The sequence below is a fragment of the Hylobates moloch genome, unplaced genomic scaffold (genome assembly GCF_009828535.3).
Source record: "Hylobates moloch isolate HMO894 unplaced genomic scaffold, HMol_V3 SCAFFOLD_19, whole genome shotgun sequence".
Lineage (NCBI taxonomy): Eukaryota > Metazoa > Chordata > Mammalia > Primates > Hylobatidae > Hylobates > Hylobates moloch.
Window position 1 is genome coordinate 56873025 of NW_026652294.1, and position 19433 is coordinate 56892457.

General features: G+C 38.4%; 1 protein-coding gene across 1 annotated transcript in view; it reads right to left on the reverse strand.

Annotated features, from left to right (window-relative positions):
• LOC116458390 (far upstream element-binding protein 2-like) overlaps positions 1 to 19433 on the reverse strand; it is a 92224-nt gene that overhangs the window by 35475 nt on the left and 37316 nt on the right. The window contains 2 exon segments of the mRNA XM_058431155.1: positions 14007 to 14106; positions 15891 to 15968. Of these exon segments, the coding sequence (XP_058287138.1) occupies positions 14007 to 14106; positions 15891 to 15968 (178 nt within the window).

A 19433-nucleotide genomic window follows, 5' to 3' on the forward strand; every position in this document is an offset into this window, starting at 1 on the left:
AACTGAGGAAGCCAGAGAGAATCCAGACCTTTGAATTGTTCCTCCAAAGATCTCACCTCTGGTTGATATTCCTTCACTTGGTTCAACTTTTCTGGTTAGATAAACATTTTTCACATTATGTCTGGCTCAGCAGTACTTCCGTTGGATGACATGTAGCCTCCATTTTTGCCATGGAATTGCATCATTTATGAGTACTTAACTTAGAGACAGACTTGAGAATCAAATTCAACTGCGGAAACAGAATAGGGCCTGGGCTCTGTAGTCAAGACTGTCTGCGTTCAAATCCTAGATCTGCTAATTACTAGCTGTAGAAGCCTATGAAAGATGCTCAACATTTCTGTGCCCTAGTTTCTCATATCATCTATAAAACGGAAATGAAGATACTAAGAATACATATGTCATTGGATTGTTTGGAGAAGACAATGAAAGGATACATTTAAAGCTCCTAGAACAGTACTGGGAACATAGTAGGCACTGAATAATTGTTAACTGTTTTCTTAGGCTAGGTCCCAGGGAAATGAGCCAAACCTCAGCTTGTGTGCTAAAATATTAGACAGTAATTTGCAACTGTGATTCCAGGGAAGCAAAAGAGAAATGAGGTTGGGATAAAAGTAAAGAAAATGCAAGGTAGTATGTTTTTAAGCTGGCCATAATGTCATAAGAAAACACAGATGAATGCTCAATCTTGTGGGACTTCATCCATGTAGGCTATACTGAACCACTGCATTCAGGGACAGTCCATTGAGGACAAAGGAGTAGAAGATATATACATTTTCTGCTTAATCCTTCTTATCTTCTGTTTCCCATTGATCAAAGATCAGTCCATGGAACATTAACTCTCCTCTAGTTCTAGCAGGTTGTGATACCTGGCCAGATCCCACGTCCTCAGATGTAGCATGGCCTCATCGGAGCTCAGAAGTATGAAGAACCAAAGACTTTGTAAGTTTGGCTGCCTGGGATGAGCATCAGAGCTGCTGCAATTTCTGCCATGGGGAGTGCAGTAAAGGCTGAATATGAACCTATATCTCATCCCAGGGGAGCTGAAGCAGTTGCTAGTGTTAAGAGGTACAGGGATGTTAAAGGTGGCTGGGACTCTTCTTTGAGAAAGTGGCTAAAGTCCAGGGACTGGCGAGGCTAAGAAAATGTAGGGAAGTACTAAATTAGGTCCATTACTACTATTACCTCCTGAAATCTTCTGTAGTAGACACAGACACCCACTGTTCAGATGTCCCTTCAAGAAGGGACTTGCTGCTCTGATGAACTCCATTAGCTGAAGGCCATCAGCTATGATCACCTTCACAGTCCTTCTTAGTTCTCAAGTAAAAGGAAAACCCATCTGGGGGAACTCTGGAATAAGCAAGGTGTTGGTGGCCAAGGTTTTATAATTCTCAGGATGGCTCTGGCCAAAAATTGAGCAAGGCAGCGGTAACAAGGACTTAGCCTTTTTCACCAAGCTCTTGATGACATTACCAAGCAAATCTTGCTCTACAGCACTGCTTTGGCCTAGACCTTGTCAGCCTGCAACAGGTTTGATGGCTATCTCTGCCCAGTCCTGCCTTCTTTTCTTTCATTTTACTTCCCAGTAAATAAACCTTTCACATTTCTTGCTACATCACAGGGTCTGCTTTCCAGGGAAGTCAATCCCAACACTTCCCTAAAGCAAACACATATATTAATAGATATAAATTGTATGAAGGCTAAATCCTAAAATAGAAAGGTGGAAATACTTTAGTCAAGCAGAAGCTACCCGGGAAAATTTTAATACAAATGAATAGTCATCAGTGTATATTTACTATACAAACGGGCCAACCATAGGTTCTTATTAGATACCAAGAATGTATTCAAAATTACCCCAAAATTAATTTTAAAAAGCTTAGAAAATATGACTATGAGAAAACAAACTTTTTCTTATTGTAAATTATATAATATTAACAAGAACTGCCTTTTTGAAGACCTATGTGCTAGGTATTGTGGTAATTATATTATATATACTTTCTTGTTTAATCTTTGCAGTGACTCTGTGCTATTTTCTCTTGGTTTAGACAAGAAAATCAAAGCATAGAAACTAAGAAAATTTTTGAAGATCTGACAGAGGCAGGATTTAGATCTAGGTAAGATCTAGGAAGCTCAGATTCTTCACCATTACTTTGTAATAACTGCTTGCAAATGCCAATGTTGTACATGCACCAGGCTGAACACTACATGTACTATTTAATCCTCACAATTGCCCCTTAGAGCAAGGGCAGTTGTTATCCACGATTGAGGCCAAGTGACTTTGTACGACTCAGGAAGGTTAACCCTAACAGGTAAAAGAGTTGGGGTTTAAAACCAAGACAATTTTATTTAGGAACTTATCACTATTCTATGCTGCCTCCATCAGATGTAAATAGTTTGCCCTTGACCTGCAGTAATCCATCTTACACAAATCCATGGTAAGAGCATTATTGGTTATACTCAAGTTAAAGTCATCCGCAGTAAAACTGAGAACTGCCTGTCAATTTTGCTAAAGGACATACTGTACTTCCTTAACTTGAGTCTCAACTTAGTGTTGACATGGGGGATCCTATAAGTCAAGATTATTTGCCTATTAAACCTGTCATCTGCTTTTATAGAAATTCAAGTTTAATATGTGGTAAACCCCAGAAAGCCATGCATGCTTTTATATGCTTAGAGATTTTCCAGGTGTTCAAATGACAGTTAAGACTGATAGACCGGTCTTAACTTTCCACTGAAACATTTAACCAGAACAGTCTCTGGGTCTGAGTCTTTCCTCTTTGGGATGTAACAGGGAAACGAGTAGACAGAATGTCTGTCTAATTGCCATTTCTCCAAAGTCCACTGTCATGTCTCTGGGCCATTCCTCAAGCTGTTCCCTTTTACTAGAATTCCCTTCGCTCCTTTTACTATCGGACTTGAATCCTTTTAAGTCTTGAAGATCTGGCTCAACCCTTACTTTTTCCTGTGAAAACTTCCCAACCCTTTTCCTCTGGACTACAACTAACCATACTCTTTGCGAGAATGAGTAACTTCCATGCTCTCACTTTTTTATACCTGTATTCCAGAATCTTTCATTATGTATATGGTATATGTACATCCTTCATTGTTGGTTCTTTGAAGGCAAGAGCCAAATATTTTAATGATTCTTGAACTTGCTGTGCCTAGTGTAATATCTGGTACATATGAGTGCTCAGATTGTTCCATTATTATTTAAGAATCAGAATATACAAAGGCATAAGAGAAACATTACTTATCTAATCACATTCTATAGGACTGGAATTTCCAGTAGGCATGTCAGGAACAATTCACTAACCACAAGTCAGGAAATAATTTTTTCTGGGACAATGTGTGGGCAGGGACCATGTCTATCTTATTTCACAACAGCATCTCCAGCTTCTAGTGTCATATCTGGCACATAGTAAGTTGCTGATCCAACACTATAAAACTATTGTTTTCACAATGCTGCCATAGACACACTATGTACACTTCTACCAATATATTATTACTGTGAGAATGCTCTTATTTTAAAAATTACATTCCCATGCCAAACTAATTGGGAGAAACTCTTAGTTCAGACATTGACTTGGCAATCTACTATATCAATGTACACACAAATTTCTTTTTTCAGGCTCTCCATGATATAATTTTGCAACAATCAAGATTTCCATGACTTTTCCACTCTCCCATTCTTTATTGGCTCGTATTACAACTAATTATAAAATAGAGTTCTTGTAAATCACACCTTTAAGTGAACACTGAAGAATAGCCTAATGAACTAGTGGGCTAGGTTTACTTATCTCACTCAAATACCTCTCTTTGTCTGGCAGCTCTTCCACCACTACATTCAAATTGAGCATAATTTGGCCAGCCCTCCGCAGCTGGGGAGTCTTTTTATGCTTCTGAACACAAATTCAACCCTTTACACCCACACCCACCCATTCATTTGCCCATGTCTTTTCCCAGCCTGAGCTTCATAATAGATCTGATGCCACGTCTACAATGACCCTTTCCTTCTCCCCTGAGGGTCCTCATATATCCTTCAGTAAACTCAGTGCCATGTAATTGTTGAACAAATAGGTAATGAATCAGCCTGCAAGTGTGGCTGATGATAGCTTGTTTAAAGTGAGAATGATGGAAGGGCCCCAGAGAAGATAAGAAAGGTAGAAATTTGCCAGAAGTCAACTTAAAAAAATTGTGAGGAATTTTCATCACTATGTTCTTTTAGTACAGGTTTTAGCTTCTCCTCAAAACATACAGCTTTTCTCTTTATAAAGTAATTTTCTACATGAATATTTATAGCAACATTGTTCATTATAGCCAAGAGGTGGAGATAACCCAAATATCCATTAACTGATTAATGGATAAGCAAAATGTGGGATATTCATACAATAGAGTAGTAATTGGGCATGAAAAGGAATGCATTACTTCTTGAACAATACATACGACAACAATGAGGAATCCTAAAATCACGCTAATGAAGAAAGGCAAGAATACACCACACATTATATGATTCCATTTATATGAAACATCCAGAACAGGCAAATCTATAAAGAAAATAAACTAGATTAGTGCTGGGGAGGATGGGGTGATAGGATGTTGATAGCTAAAGGCACAGAGTTTTCTCTTGAGTGATGAAAATGTTCTAAAATTGACTAATGGTGATGGTCGCACCTATTTGTGAATATCCTAAAACTACTGAATTAGACACTTTAAATGGGTGAATTGTATGGTATATTCATTTGCAAGGGCTGCCATAACAAAGTGTACCATAGACTGTGGGTGGATTAAAAAACTGAAATGTATTCTCTTACAGAATGGGAGGCTAGAACTTTGAGATCAAGGTTTTGGCAGGGTTGGTTCCTTCTAAGGGTTATGAGGGAAGGACCTGTTCCAGGCCTTTCTTTTTGACTTGTCATCGGCTGTCTTCTTCCTGCCTTCACATTTTCTTCCCTCTATACATGTCTGTGTTCAAATTTCCTTTTTTTTGTAAGGACAGTAGTCATATTGGATTAGAACACCCTAATAACCTCATTCTATCTTAACTACCTCTGTAAAGACCATATTTCCAAATACAGTTACATTCTGAGTTACTGGGGCTTAGGACTTCAGCATATAAATTTGATGGAGTGAGGAAGGGAGGGACACAATTCAGCTTATAACATAGGGTATGTGAATTATATCTCAATCAGACTGCCACAAAAAGAAGAAAATTTCTCCTAAACTTTGAACCTGCTTCTTAGATAGGACTGACCTGGGTAAGAAGCAATGAAGTAAGGAACACACTTGTTTTCCATAGAGGAGTCCTTTGTGGCTTCTGTGATTGGTCTGGGATCACTTTACTTCTAAGTCCAAAGGTGCACAACTAGAAGAATGCAGTAGGGATAAACCAAAGTTCATAAAATACAGCCTGTAACTTGAATCCAATAACTGACATTTCACTTAGCCTACACCATGTTTTCACAATTTTTGAATAGAATCTCTGGATTAAATGCATGCAGCCATATTCCAGCTTGCCATAGTCCCCACCATTGCCTACTGTCTCGTACTTAGCTTGCTTCACTCATTTGTTAACTGCCTGAAAATTTGAGCTTGAGGCCTCAGGAACAAACACATTGACAGACTACAACATCTCTTGGCACATCTAACACATAGCATTATTATTAAAAATGGCTGTTTCATAACCTCCTGATTAAAAGTCACAGTGCAGAGGGACACTTGCACAAGAGTTCAGATTCAAACGTATTGTGTGGAGTATGTTTGTTGGACTGTATGCAGCAGTTATAAATATAGGCAAGATCTAAATCTGTAAAAAATTCAGTTATGACGGGAGAATTGGGTAGTTGGAAGTTTCAGACATAAGAAAATGATTATCCTTTAACCTGTAACTCTAAAGGTCTTTAAAATGAGAAACTAGCATACATTCAAGACATTTTCCTTCCATAGTTTAATAAATCATATGTATGAGCAAGTAGTAGAGGACTTTGTTGTGGTAGAGCTGCAAATATTTGGATATACCACGGGTTCCATTATTTTTCTTCAATAGAGAAATTTCATATGATAAAAGACTTATGTATCAGGGTTAGTTTGCACCGGTGGCTTAAAAAGTTAAGTGCACCAGCATCACCTGAAAGGTTTTTAAAAATAGATTCCTGGACTCTGTCCCCAGAATTTCCCACACAGTTCGGTTTAGGGTGATGCTCCCAAATTTGCATTTTTAATAAGTTTCCAGATGATGCTGATGCTGCTGGCTTGGGACCATGCTTTGAGTGTCATTGATCTACACAATGAATGTGAGCTCTGTCCCTTGAATTCAGCTCAAATATATCCTCAAACTAATTTTTAAAACTTTTGAAAAATTCTGGGGAAGGAGTGTGACCAGTTTGTCAGTGCTCAACCCTTTGATCAGTGAGGCAGGTGAGTCTGTCTGGGGAAACACACAAGGCAGCCATGCTTAGCAGGCTAAGACAATGTCCACCACATTCTTTCATTAGGGGAGAATAGAGTTTTTAAAGAAACTATTTTTTCTTTAGTGTTATGGAATCATCTGCCTATTTTCTGTGTGATAACATAGTTTGAGATTGTCAAATTCAAGGGCTTGATCAAATGATTAGTGATGACTAGCCTTTTGTGTTTGGCATTGTGATCTAGGAAATAAAGCATGGACAGATTACATTTGTGAAACATGTGATGCCCTGCGTGGGTCTTAAAAATGAGGGGAAAAAACCCAGGAGAAATGGAATAATGCTACTCATTTGTTCTTAAAAGCTAGGCCTTATTTTATGATAGAGTAAAATATTTTTTATAAATTTGGACTAATCTCAAAGTTGTATTTCTTTAAAAATTTGGCAATGTCCACTGAAGTTTTGCTTCTATATCTACTGAAAATGCTGAAAGTAATAATTATTCATATTAATTCCACATTTTTACATAGGTGCTTTGTACATGTTAACTAATTTGAGCCTTACAACAACCCAACCAGGTATCATTGTCCATAATTATCCAATAATATTATCTATTACTATCCTTCGTGTAAATTGAGGCTTAAAGTGTTCTTGTCACTTCCCCATGGTTACACTTCCAAATCTGACTTGCTTCAGGCTGGGGTTTTTTCTACTTTTCATACCTCTTTCACATGATATCGAAAATGTTGTACCAGATAGTTACAACAAGGAACTGACTAAGGACATGAGAACAGTAAAGCAAAATAGCGATCCTTGAAATTCTCAGAGATTTGTATTTCCTTGGAAATAGAGATAAACATTGGGATTGTTTTTGGAAAGCATAAGGCTAATTGTTGGGGAAAAAAGAATAACATAATTTATATATTTTGTTAACTTTTCCCCACATTTTAAAGCCAAATTTTTGTTACCTTGCCCACATTTTGAGAGCAAAAAACTGCCAAGAACTGTGGGGAAGAAAAAAAAACACACTGAAAAAAAGATATTTATGACTAAAATTTTACAACAGGATAAACTTATTTTTGCACTAAGTCCTTAACTTCAAAGTAATCTGCTATATTATTTCATTTCTGCTCATGCATCCAAGTTTGCATTTCTTCTTTTATAGTTCCTGACTTTAGGTCAGATAAAAGCATACATTATTTTTTTAAGGCTGAGAAAACTCAGTGGCATTTTCCCTGCAAGACTCAACCACAGGCTGACTGAGGGTGATGTCAACTCCCAATTAACCAGACAGGAATAATGTTTACTGTTGTTAAACTTAAATGTGTGCAGACCATATCCTGTCCTTTAAATGACACACTCCAGTAGTTAATCCATGCTGATGTATGAAAGACGTAAGAAAATAGCCACATGTCACCTTCTGTTTGCATGTGAGCATAAACATACAAATCCATCTTGTATCTGCCTTGGTTTCTTTGCTAGGTGATTCTACTTACAGTCCTACAATTTCTCGGTCCAAAAGCATCAGGATCCAGCTTGACTCCTCTTATTCTCCTCTATGCTATGTCCTATCTATCAGCATATCCTGTCAGCTTTAGCTGAAAAATATATTTGAAATTTGACCATTTCTCGTCACTTCACTGCTTCTCTTCTGGCCCAAGCCACCATCATCTCTCATTTGGGTCATTGCGATGACTCCTGACTGAATTCTCTGCCTCTGCCTTTGCCCCCTTGCAGTCAATTTCAACAAAGCAGTGACTCCTCTTTCCCTCTTTGAGCTCCTCTCTATGCTTCAGCTACACCGGCCTCCCTGATCTCCATGCAACCCTTTCCCTCACCTTCTTCAGGTTGTTGCTCAAATGACTTCTTTTCTATAAAGTTTTCCTTGACTACCTTATTTAAAACTGACCACTACCTGTCTCCCTGACACTCCTTTTTCTACTTTATTTTCATTACTCTGGTCATCATTTTATATACTTGACCTGTTCTAAGTATTTTTTAAAACATCTTTCTTCTTCCTCTGCAACGTAGGCTTCATGAGGGCAGGGATTTTTTGTTTGTTTATGTTCATTGTTGTAACCAAAGTGCCTAGAATTGTGCTGGACATATAGTAGGCTCTCAACAAATGCTTGCTAAATTGAATGCCTTTCAGACAAGAGTTACTTCCCACTGCAATTAAGACACCTCAAGTGAATATTTATTTGGGAACAAAGCCAGAGATTAAAACAAGCTTCCTGCCATCTCCCCTGGACTAGCAAGGAAATTGACTGAATATGATATGGTGTGGTGTGGGAAGATGCAGTGTGGTGTTCCAGAGCAGGACAACAAACACTCAGGAACACTTTTGAGAGAAATTATACTAGTCCATCTGCACCCTGTTGTCCCATCTCTGCAATGCATTTATGAGTTGGATGGTTAGGTTAATGGCTTTAATCAGATCATGAAAGATAAGGAGTTTAAAATTTAAATGGATTTAGCCATATCTCTGTCTTTGGAGAATTATTTTTGTACTAAGCAATCAACTGGTCACTGATACTATTGATTTAAAGGTGGTATTAAACACTGGGCATTTGATTTAGGTCTAGAGAAACCGAGAAGAAACCATCCCTGACAATGCAATAGCATGTGAGTAAGATGTAGGTAAAACTGTGATTTCCCTAAGCAGAAGTCTGTATGTTAGTTTCATGGGTACATCTGTGCTGTGCATTCTACCCACCACAAGGTCCTGAGCTGCCAGCTGTGTCCCACGACTGATAAGTGCCAGCCTTCTTGATCCTGTTGCAAATTGTCACAATCACTGAATAGGACCTTTTCTCTTTTAAAAGAGGCATGAGTTTTTGTGCTTCATAACTCCTAACAGACATGCCAAAAAGCTCAATAAATTATGCTGAATCAGAAGCAACATGGACTGCCAATTCACACATGTCAAAGGTTTCTTAGCACTACTCAAAATTTGGTTTGATTACCAAAGCCTATGATGGTGTGAGTTTCCAGCATGTCTGGAATGAAAGATCTTGCAGAAAGTTATTTGTTTTCCTTTCCTTGACAAACTTCCCCCCTACATTTTCCTGATGCTCCTGACACTCATTATGCCATGCCTCATCATGTTTAGGCCAAGCAACATCCCACATGCTGAAAAAAAAATCCAACAATTTTAAGAAAAGTAGAGGATTAGGTATCTGTGTAGAGCTTGTCCTGAAAACTCAAATAAATAGCTCCTAGGTACACAGTTTGCTATGGTCACGGGTGCTAACACTGAAGCCTTCCGCAGTGCTCACTCTACTGGGCTATTAATCTAGTAGTGGAGCCAGGTATTAAATCAAATTGGTGTGATATGGATGGAAAGCCAAGAGCTAGAACTATGGAATAAGAGAAGAAAAGGTTAGGAAGAGTCATGCATATATACCTAAGGAAGAATCACAAAACCAATAGGAATTCTTTTATAGAAATATTAATATAAATGAGTTTTTGATTACTTGCCCTTGTTAAGCATCCTGTGTATTGGCCCCCCTGTCCTTTTGCTCCATTATCCACCTTTTCTGCCCTGCTGTGTGCCCACGTTCTCTTGTTAAGACCCTGCCTGATATAGTAGTTGGTACCAAGAGTAGCCTCATGAAACAGACATTCTGGAGAAGATTCTGAAACTAGAGTGGCTCATATGTTTTATGGACACATGAATAAACTCCTTGCTAGACAGAAATTGCACCCTGTTAATGGGTGACAGGTAGCAATGCCACGATTTCTAAAATTATCATTGATGATGGTGTTAGGTCATAGAGAGCAAGGTTTTGAGTGATCACATAAAGGTGGCATCTGATTGCTATGCAACAATGGTGGTTACAAAGGTTATAGACACAGTGTGTCAACTGTGTCTGACTGTGTTAGAGAGCTTATTAAAAGAAAACAATAAGGTTAGGGCCTTGAACTGAAAACTTAAATCAGGAATCAAGAAAAGACTTTTATAACCTCACAAATAGGGGTATGTATGAGCTCAGCCACATCACATCAACAATGCTGATCTGGCTATGATCATTGCTGTAGCACAGAGGCCAATGATGAGCCCCTGACAGAATATGATTCCTGGGAAAAATAACTGGCCACCTGGAGAAGGCAAAGATGTGTCCACATGGAACAGAGATGTATTCCAAATTCAAATTTGCTTTCCACGCTTGCAGTGCTTTTGCCCAGACCACTATTCCTGGATGACAGCGTGCCTTATTCACTGCCATCATATCCTTCTTCATAGGGCTTTTATCCAAGAGACTTATTTTATAGCAAAAGGAGTGGCAATGTGATAATACTTATGGAACTCACTGGTCTTAGGACAAACTACGTCACCCAAAAGCAAACCAAAGTGGAGAGGAATGGTGGCAGTAGAAGTGATCTGCCTGAGGTGCAAGGAATAAGGGGATGAATTGTCTGCTGAGATTTAGAACCCACTAAAAGCCAGTTGCTTTTCATAAACACTATGTACTTGCAATCCTAAACAACATCAGTGAAAAGAGTCTCTCCTCAAAGGTTACTCCTTCCTCTTTCCCTTCTTAGTTCTCCATTGAACACTAATTAAAATACCATTTATATTTTCAGATAATACTTCACCAAAAATAACATGCTACTGTCTGGGCTATGGGGTTTCAAAAAAAGGTTTTTCTGTAGAGTCTTCTTCCTGTCATGAGATAGTCTCTTACATTCTTTTACATTATGAAGTAGAAAGCTTTACATCTGTACCTGAGGATTGCATTGTGAAAGGAATCAATTGAAGGTGCAAGTGCATTATAAATAGGGTGGCAGCATTATTCCTGGAATTGGATTCAAATCATTTAGTAAGAGAGTGAGAACAACTCCAGGTTAAAATGTTGGAAGCTATTATTGATTAAGAAAAAATCCAAGAATGAGAGAGGTAAATATGAAATTATAACATTAAAAATAGAGAATCATTTTTAAATTTGTGTCCTTCATTTTATCAGATCCGATATGAAAACATTTATCTCTTCTGTTTAATACTGAGGACCTAACAGATTCTTTAGGTGTACCAGATATTACAAACAATTTTCAGAAAGTCTTTGGCAAAGGATGGAAAGGGGGAGTAAAACATAGGATTAGGTTAGAGGAGAGAAAAGAAAAGTCTAGCAGACCTGTGATATGCCAGACACCATCTGGATTTCAAGGCTTATTTCATCTTTTTGGTGCTCCAGGCATGGTGCTTATGATCTTTTCAATGACGGCTGTAGTGAACACTCTGTCCTGCCCAGGTGCTTCCCTCTCCAATTCCTTTCACCAGCACTATGCCCTGTCCCCTCAGCATCTGTATTCTCTTTTCCTAAAGGCTCCCTTGCCTCTGCAGAGGACTGTCTTTGGATATATACTGTCTCATCAGTGAGGGAAGTGCCTGAGAATGAATATTCCTATCCACTGGCTGACAGCTGGTGATTGACTGATGAAAGGGTACAAAAGCCCGACTTATTTGCCTCAACAAGTGGGACAAACCTTGCCATGTGATTTATACTCTAGAGCTCCCCATAGGATTAGGCTGAGATTGGAACTTTATCTGCAATTGCAGCCTTGCTTGGGTTCTTCCCCTTCCCAGTCTTGCCCTGACTTCCCCACTACTTCATTCAAATCCTTATCATTTTCTCCTAGGAATCCTTCTGTAATAAACCACTTGTTCATGAATCTTCATTTCAGGTTTTGCTTCTAGGAAACCTGACCCAAGACAACTAATGAAAATATTAGACAGCTAAAAACAAATTGGCATCAAAATAAGAAAACTACCACACTGAAATAAATACATTAAAATAAGTAAAATAAAGCAAGCTACCAAATGAAATAAATGTCTACAAAATTTGACAATATATCAAAGCATTAGGTGTAGCAGAATTTAGTCAATATAATCACATATACTATATTAAATCTATGTGAAGATATTTTAATATATTAACTGTGATTGGGAATGTCTTCTTCAAAGGCAAGAAGGCCACAGCCCTACCTAATTTTAGGAGCTGGTGGAGAAGGGCAGTACCCTCTTACTGACATTATTAATAGAAGCTAGGCATGGTGGCTCACATCTGTAATCCCAGCTCTTTGGGAGGCCAAGGCAGGAGGATTGCTTGAGCTCGGGAGTTAGAGACCAGCTTGGGCAACATGGGGAGACCCTGTCTCTAATAAAAATAAAAACATTTGCCAAGTGTGATGGTACATGCCTGTGGTCCCAGCTACTCAGGAGGCTGAGGTGGGAGGATTGCTTAAGCCTGGGAGGTCAACACTGCAGTGAGCCATGATCACACCACTGCACTCTAGCCTCGTCAACAGAGAGAGACCCTGTCTCAAAACAACAACAAACAAAATAGATCTGCTCAGGAAGCAGGGACCATCTGGGTTGGGGAGACCAGATATTGTCCTTGAAGAAAAGATTCTCTCTTTTTAAATAAGAGAGACCGCCTATGGCTTGCAGTTATCTGAAGTCTACTGAATAGGAAAAAAGACCTTTCAATCTACAATTATAGATCAAAGGCAAACAATAGATCTACAAATACTTCTCGAGAAGTATATAGAGTGTGTATAGAAGCATGTGCAGTCACACTAAAGTCTAATTGGTTATCCATCAACTAGGATAGATAAACCAAGTCATACCCTTGCCATTTTGAGTTGAGTTGAGACAAAGGCTGGCAGGCAGACTGAAGGGAATCGAATCCTTGAAAAAGAGGTGGTTGTAAGGAACATAGCAAAATGGCACTTGCAGGGAGGTTGTGGGGCATAAGATAATCTCAAAACAATTATTCTTGAGCATGGTCTAGCTTTTCTTCAACTGAGTAATAGTATTTTGGAAACTATCTCTAAGGAGAGTCAACATTACCTCTAAGATAGGTCAGTACAATGATAAAACTGTAGCCTTCTTCTGTTTCCTAATTTGGCCCTTATTTTGTTAGATTAATGATGTTAGACTAGTTTTTAGAGAGTCTTTCATCAGGGTGCTCAGCTAGAAACTTAATTAAATACTATTAATAATAATATTCACCCACTTAATGCCAGAACTGCTTCAGGCATCCCAGCTGCGAAAGCTTCCTTTAGGAACAGCACTCAATTTGTGGTTGTTCAAGTGTGGTCTACAAATTATTTTCATTGGTCTTTGAACTGGAAAAGACTGAGGCCTAAACATTTGTTTCAGGCATTGTAAAGCTTATATGAATGCAAATGGTTTTCTAGAGATTTTCTTCTTCTTTTGCAAAAAAAATAGGGTCATTTGGAATGTATTGTATTGATTACTGATACAGGCTTTTTTAAGATTATGAAAAACGTCATATTCAGATGTTCTTGAAATAGAGCTGTTCTCCAACCAATCCTTCTTACATCAGCAACTTCAGGATATATTTTTTTTTTGGTGTGTCTTCTTATCCTGTAGATCACATTGCTTTAGGGCTTCCCACTCATTGAAACAATGGGTTTTGGTGCTTCAGGGAAAAGGTGTCAGAACATAGTCCCCACCAGAACACAGGGGAGTCCTTGTCCAGCTTTGACTGTCAAATTAGACTTTAGCTTGCATCTACAACTTGAAAATAAGTTCAAAATCCAGGCTTTGTCAGGAAAAGAAGTCATATTTTTGTAGCATACCCAGACTCAAGTCTGGTGAACTCCTTATGTTTCTTCTGTAGTGCAGAGAGCAGGACAGAGAGGATGTCCCTTCCATCGATGATCCTCTTCCTTAGGCTTGCTGAATAGAGAGTAGATGCAATGAGGAGCAGTGCCTCTCAAACTAACTGTGGGAGAAACCACTTTTAAAAAGTTTCTAACACATCTTATTCTATTGAAAGAAGTAAAAATATTTCACTCCCATAGACACTTCTTTCACATATTTTGAGACAGCTGTTCAGAGGGCCTGCAAACGGAAGTAGCCTTGCAAAGTTCTTTTGTGGAGATTTGCATCTAAAGAGAAAATTTACATTGGTGCATCCAGGCTTTCTCTGAAACCTTCCCTTGACTGGATCTAGGAAAGATTAATGAGAGCCTGACGCCTTAAAAGGTCTGAAAGAAATACTTACCATTTATTCTCTTGGAGGGATATTACCTGTGAGGTTTCAAAGATGACCATCTTTGCCAGCCAAGTCTCTCCTCTTCCTCTTACCTGTCTTGCCAGTAAATCCTGATTTACCACCATAACCTTTTTGGCCATGCTCTGAGCCTTCATTCTTTCTGTAACCTCAAGATGGTAAATAAGCTTTTGCATCCCATTGAGGGGTTGTAGGAGTCACTCTGTGGTTCTCTCCGTGTACATGTTAATAAATTTGTATACCTTTTCTCCAATTAATCTGCCTTTTGTCAGTTGATTTTTTTAAGCAAAACTTTACAGCAGGGGCCCCAACTCCTGGGCCACAGATGGGTACTACTTCACGGCCCGTTAGCAACCGGGCTGCACAGCAGGAGGTGAGCAGTGGGCTAGCATGCATTAACGCCTGAGCTCTGCCTCCTGTCAGATCAGTGATGACATCAGATTCTCATAGGAGCACGAACCCTATTGTGAACTGCACATGTGAGGAATCTAGGTTACACTCCTTACAAGAATCTAATGCCTGATGATCTGAGCTAGAATGGTTTCATCCTGAAACCAACCCCCAGCCTCCATTTGTGGAAACATTGGCTTTCATGAAACTGGACCCTGGTGCCAGAAAAGTTGGGGACTGCTTTTTTAGAGGTTGAAGTGGAAGTTTTCCCTGGGCTCCCACACTATCATTTAAAAAATACAATAAAAATGAGTTATGAGAAAAATGAAATAGAAAAACAAAGACACATAAAATAAAAGCCTAACACTTTAAACTACATTTGGTAGATATGAAATTACCCTGGTAAATTATATCTAGAAATTTATTCTTGATTTTTGTGTGTATCTTATTGTGGGCCAGTGACAGTCCATGGCCTGGCATTAGTCTGGGTAGCACTGGTGCAGGGCAATTGAAAAGCCAGAAATCTGCACCCTCTATTTCCAGAGATGTTGGAGGAGAAGAGAGAAAAAGAGCAAGAAGACAGAATACGAGGCTCTTGCAGTCTTTCTACTCCACCATCCTCCAAACTGGCTTCGTAGAATTCTACCTTGGTAGAAGGAAAATGCCACACTTCATTGGCTGAAGGTAGCAAGGAAGGCCAATGAAGAAGTCAGGGATGCCTGCATGTTCCTTGCAGATGCTGAAGGAATCTGATTTGTGGGCAGTGAGTTACCGCTGAGCTTTGAGGCAAGGCATCAAGTGACTGGTTTGGGTAGCCTAGGCCAAGATATAAATGAAGAACATGCCACAGTCTTAGAGGGGTCTGCAGTATCAGTGTGATCCATGGTGAAGCTAAATCACTCAGTCATAGTTAGATGTGACTGAGAGAGGGACTATTTGGAAAGGGAGAGCAGTTCAGAACAGCCATGCGTCAGTGGAGAAAAGAGAGGACAACACAAAGTGTGACTTCAAGAGCACTGCTCTCCTAGGGTAGCATGAGGTCATGTAAACCCCATACCTTTCCTATTCATCCAAAGGTCTTCTTGGGGAGGAGCTGGGCAGGGGTAGGTGGAATCTGAAGAACTGAGCCTTTTACCTAAAAAAGATTAAACAATTACCAAATAGACTATTTATTGAATCAGACTATATTTATGAAGTTGAACTAAAGTATAGTGTCCCCATCCCTGGTCATAAGGAAAATTAATAGGTTACAGAGAAAATAAAGAAGTTATATTTTATCTGCACATCTAGGATGTAGTGTTTAAAACTGCAACCGCTACTTCCAAAGAATATGTACACCTGTGAACTGGAGAAGCAAGCCCTTGGTAAATTAACCATCCTGTTCCTACCCTGACATGTTTCTTTGAAGGAATGTAGAGACAATAACTTTACTCATAGTTGTATCATTCCTGGGATAGGCCTTGTCAGCAAAGAGAGTTCCAATATCCTAACTTATGTATAATTCATTTTCCTTAAGAATGTCTGAAAATGATGGTAAACTCAAGGAAAATAAATCATCTGCCTTCTAGTCAAGTCATCTGCTCTTCCTTATGCCATTCATTTAGAGCTTGCCTACAAGTGAAAGTACATTGGTAAAAGGGAGAGAAGACTAAATTTCCAAGGACTTTGTAGGCCCTTAAATGACACAGTCAAAACCTCACCCTTAAACAGAAAACAAAAGAAAGTATATCACATTGCCAAAGGATCCAGTTTCTAGATTTAGTAAATGTAATTTTTAGTGAATGGCACATGTCTTCCCAACCTCCAGGGAAAAATGGGGCCTCACCTTTTTTTCATTATCAATTTCTTTCAAGAGTATATTTTTAAAATAATCATTTTATAAAATTGTGTGGAAAAGTTGTGAGAGACATTCTAAAAATTATTTGACATCTGGAACTTTGAGAAGTATAGTCAACTACTCAAACATCAAAGAGACAATATTTAATAAGGTTTTCTAGTACAGTGTATCTCAAAATTCAATATACAAAAGAATAATTTGATTCAATAGTCTGAGATGGGACCCAAGACTCTGCACTTCTACACGTTGCCAGTTGATGCTAACGCTGCTCGTCCAGGAGCTGCTCTTCAAGTAGCAGAGTGTAGAGGAATCTTTAATTTTTCCATAATGCAGAGCTACTTTTCAAAAGTTTAGACTTCTCTGAAATCTGAAATTGACCAGTGCAGTCAGTGGGCCTTGACACAAGTTCTTGAACAGAGAAGGAGATACACTTTATTTCCTTATCTGTCAATCTTTGTATATTGTTTGGAGACTTTCTTGAGGAAGGAAGGGCTGAACTTTAATTTCCTCACTGTATTTCCTCTGCCTCTACATTCTCCATTATCCTAAGATTGATTCTGCTGATTTTCTCCATGGTCATGTTAACTTTCTTTCCATTTCTGACCTACGTGATTACAGAAAAGCAGTTAATTATAATAGATCTGATTTCAAAATTTTAATGCCTCTTCTTCATGAAGGAGGCTGGCTATCATAGAGTTCTATATCTCCCTGACAGATCTTAGAATAGTGATCACTTTTAAAATATCTTAATATGTATTCTGTGACTCACAATGTTCAGTAGTTTATTTTGAATTCAAGTAGTTTTACCTGACGTAGCCTTTAACTTTGCTTTTTTTCTAGAAATTTCAAATAGATATTGCTATAAATAGTGGAATGGTTGCTTAATTCATTCAATCACTTATTAATTCATTCTTATTTTGTTGAGAAAACAGTGTATGTTAGGAAGTTGGGAGAAGAAAAAGATAAGAAATGGTTTGGTTTATGTTCTTGAGGAATTATTTATTCTGAGATTAAATTTCAGCTAAATGTAACTGAAAACCTTTAAAGTTTTGGTTTGAAAAAAGCATTTATTTTCCTCACATAGTAAGCCCAGTCGTGTGCTATATTAGCATTTGTTTCACACCTTGGGAGATCAGAATAGAGATTTCTGCAATGTTCTTGGTACTTTCCTTATAGTTAGCTGATGGCTGTTGAAACTCCAGCTCTAGTAATTGTGTCTGTATTTTTCAGACAGGGGATAGAAGAAGACAGTAGTGTTTATTCCAAGCAAAAAAATGTCAGAAGTGTGCACTTGATTTCTGCTTACATTCATTGGCCAGACCTGTGTCACATGACCTATCTTTAGCTGCAAGAAAGATTATGAAATGCATGTGTTTTCTTTTTGTTTTGTTCTGTTTTAAGCTGAGCACATTGAGATCTCCAAGAAAATCATTAATTTAAGAAATGGAGAAAAGATACTAGGTAGGCATGTAGTTGTGTCTACCCAAGAAACTTAATGGGATATGTTATTAATCCTGCTTAACTTTTCTTCTAAGGAGTATAGAAAATTTACTCAGTGCACATATGCCAAAACACGTCTTTCTAAATTTCCTCAATTATAAAATCAAGACACACTTCTGAGAATTTTGACCTGCTTAGATCACCTGCTTGAATATTTACCAGAAAAACATTGAAAATGTTACAAGCGTTCCATTAAGGAGGTTTGTTTCACTGTGCACGTGCAAGTTCAGGCAGTGTTTCTCTTTTAAATTGCTGGTGTTCACAATGAGATACCCTCTCACACCAGTTAGAATGGCGATCATTAAAAAGTCAGGAAACAGCAGGTGCTGGCAAGGATGTGGAGAAATAGGAACACTTTTACACTGTTGGTGGGACTGTAAACTAGTCCAACCATTGTGGAAGACAGTGTGGCGATTCCTCAGGGATCTAGAACTAGAAGCACTATTTGACCCAGCCATCCCATTACTGGGTATATACCCAAAGGATTATAAATCATGCTACTATAAAGACACATGCACACATATGTTTATTGCAGCACTATTCACAATAGCAAAGACTTGGAACCAACCCAAATGTCCAACAAGGATAGACTGGATTAAGAAAATGTGGCACATACACACCATGGAATACTATGCAGCCATAAAAAATGATGAGTTAATATCTTTTGTAGGGACATGGATGAAGCTGGAAACCATCATTCTCAGCAAACTATCTCAAGGACAAAAAAACAAACACCACATGTTCTCACTCATAGGTGAGAATTGAACAATGAGAACACATGGACACAGGAAGGGGAACATCACACACCGGGGCCTATTGTGGGGTGGGGGAGGGGGGAGGGATAGCATTAGGAGATATACCTAATGTAAATGACAAGTTAATGGGTGCAGCACACCAACATGGCACATGTATACATATGTAACAAACCTGCACGTTGTGCACGTGTACTCTAGAACTTAAGGTATAATAAAAAAAGTATATATATAAAATAAATTGCTGGTGTTGGTGGCAGTTTTTATCTGTCCATGACTGAACATAGATTATTTTTATAAAATTCATCTATCTTCATGCAGGCCTGTGCATTCCACAAAGAAAACCTTGATATTTTGTTTTCATTGTACTATGGATATTGTTTATTCTCTCTGTACTGATCCAGACATAAAACAATACAGAGAGATTAACGGATTTCAAGGGCATGCACTTGTTGATGTTTTACTCTGCAAATTATAAACCAGTTAAATATATTAGAAAACTCTGTTCTAT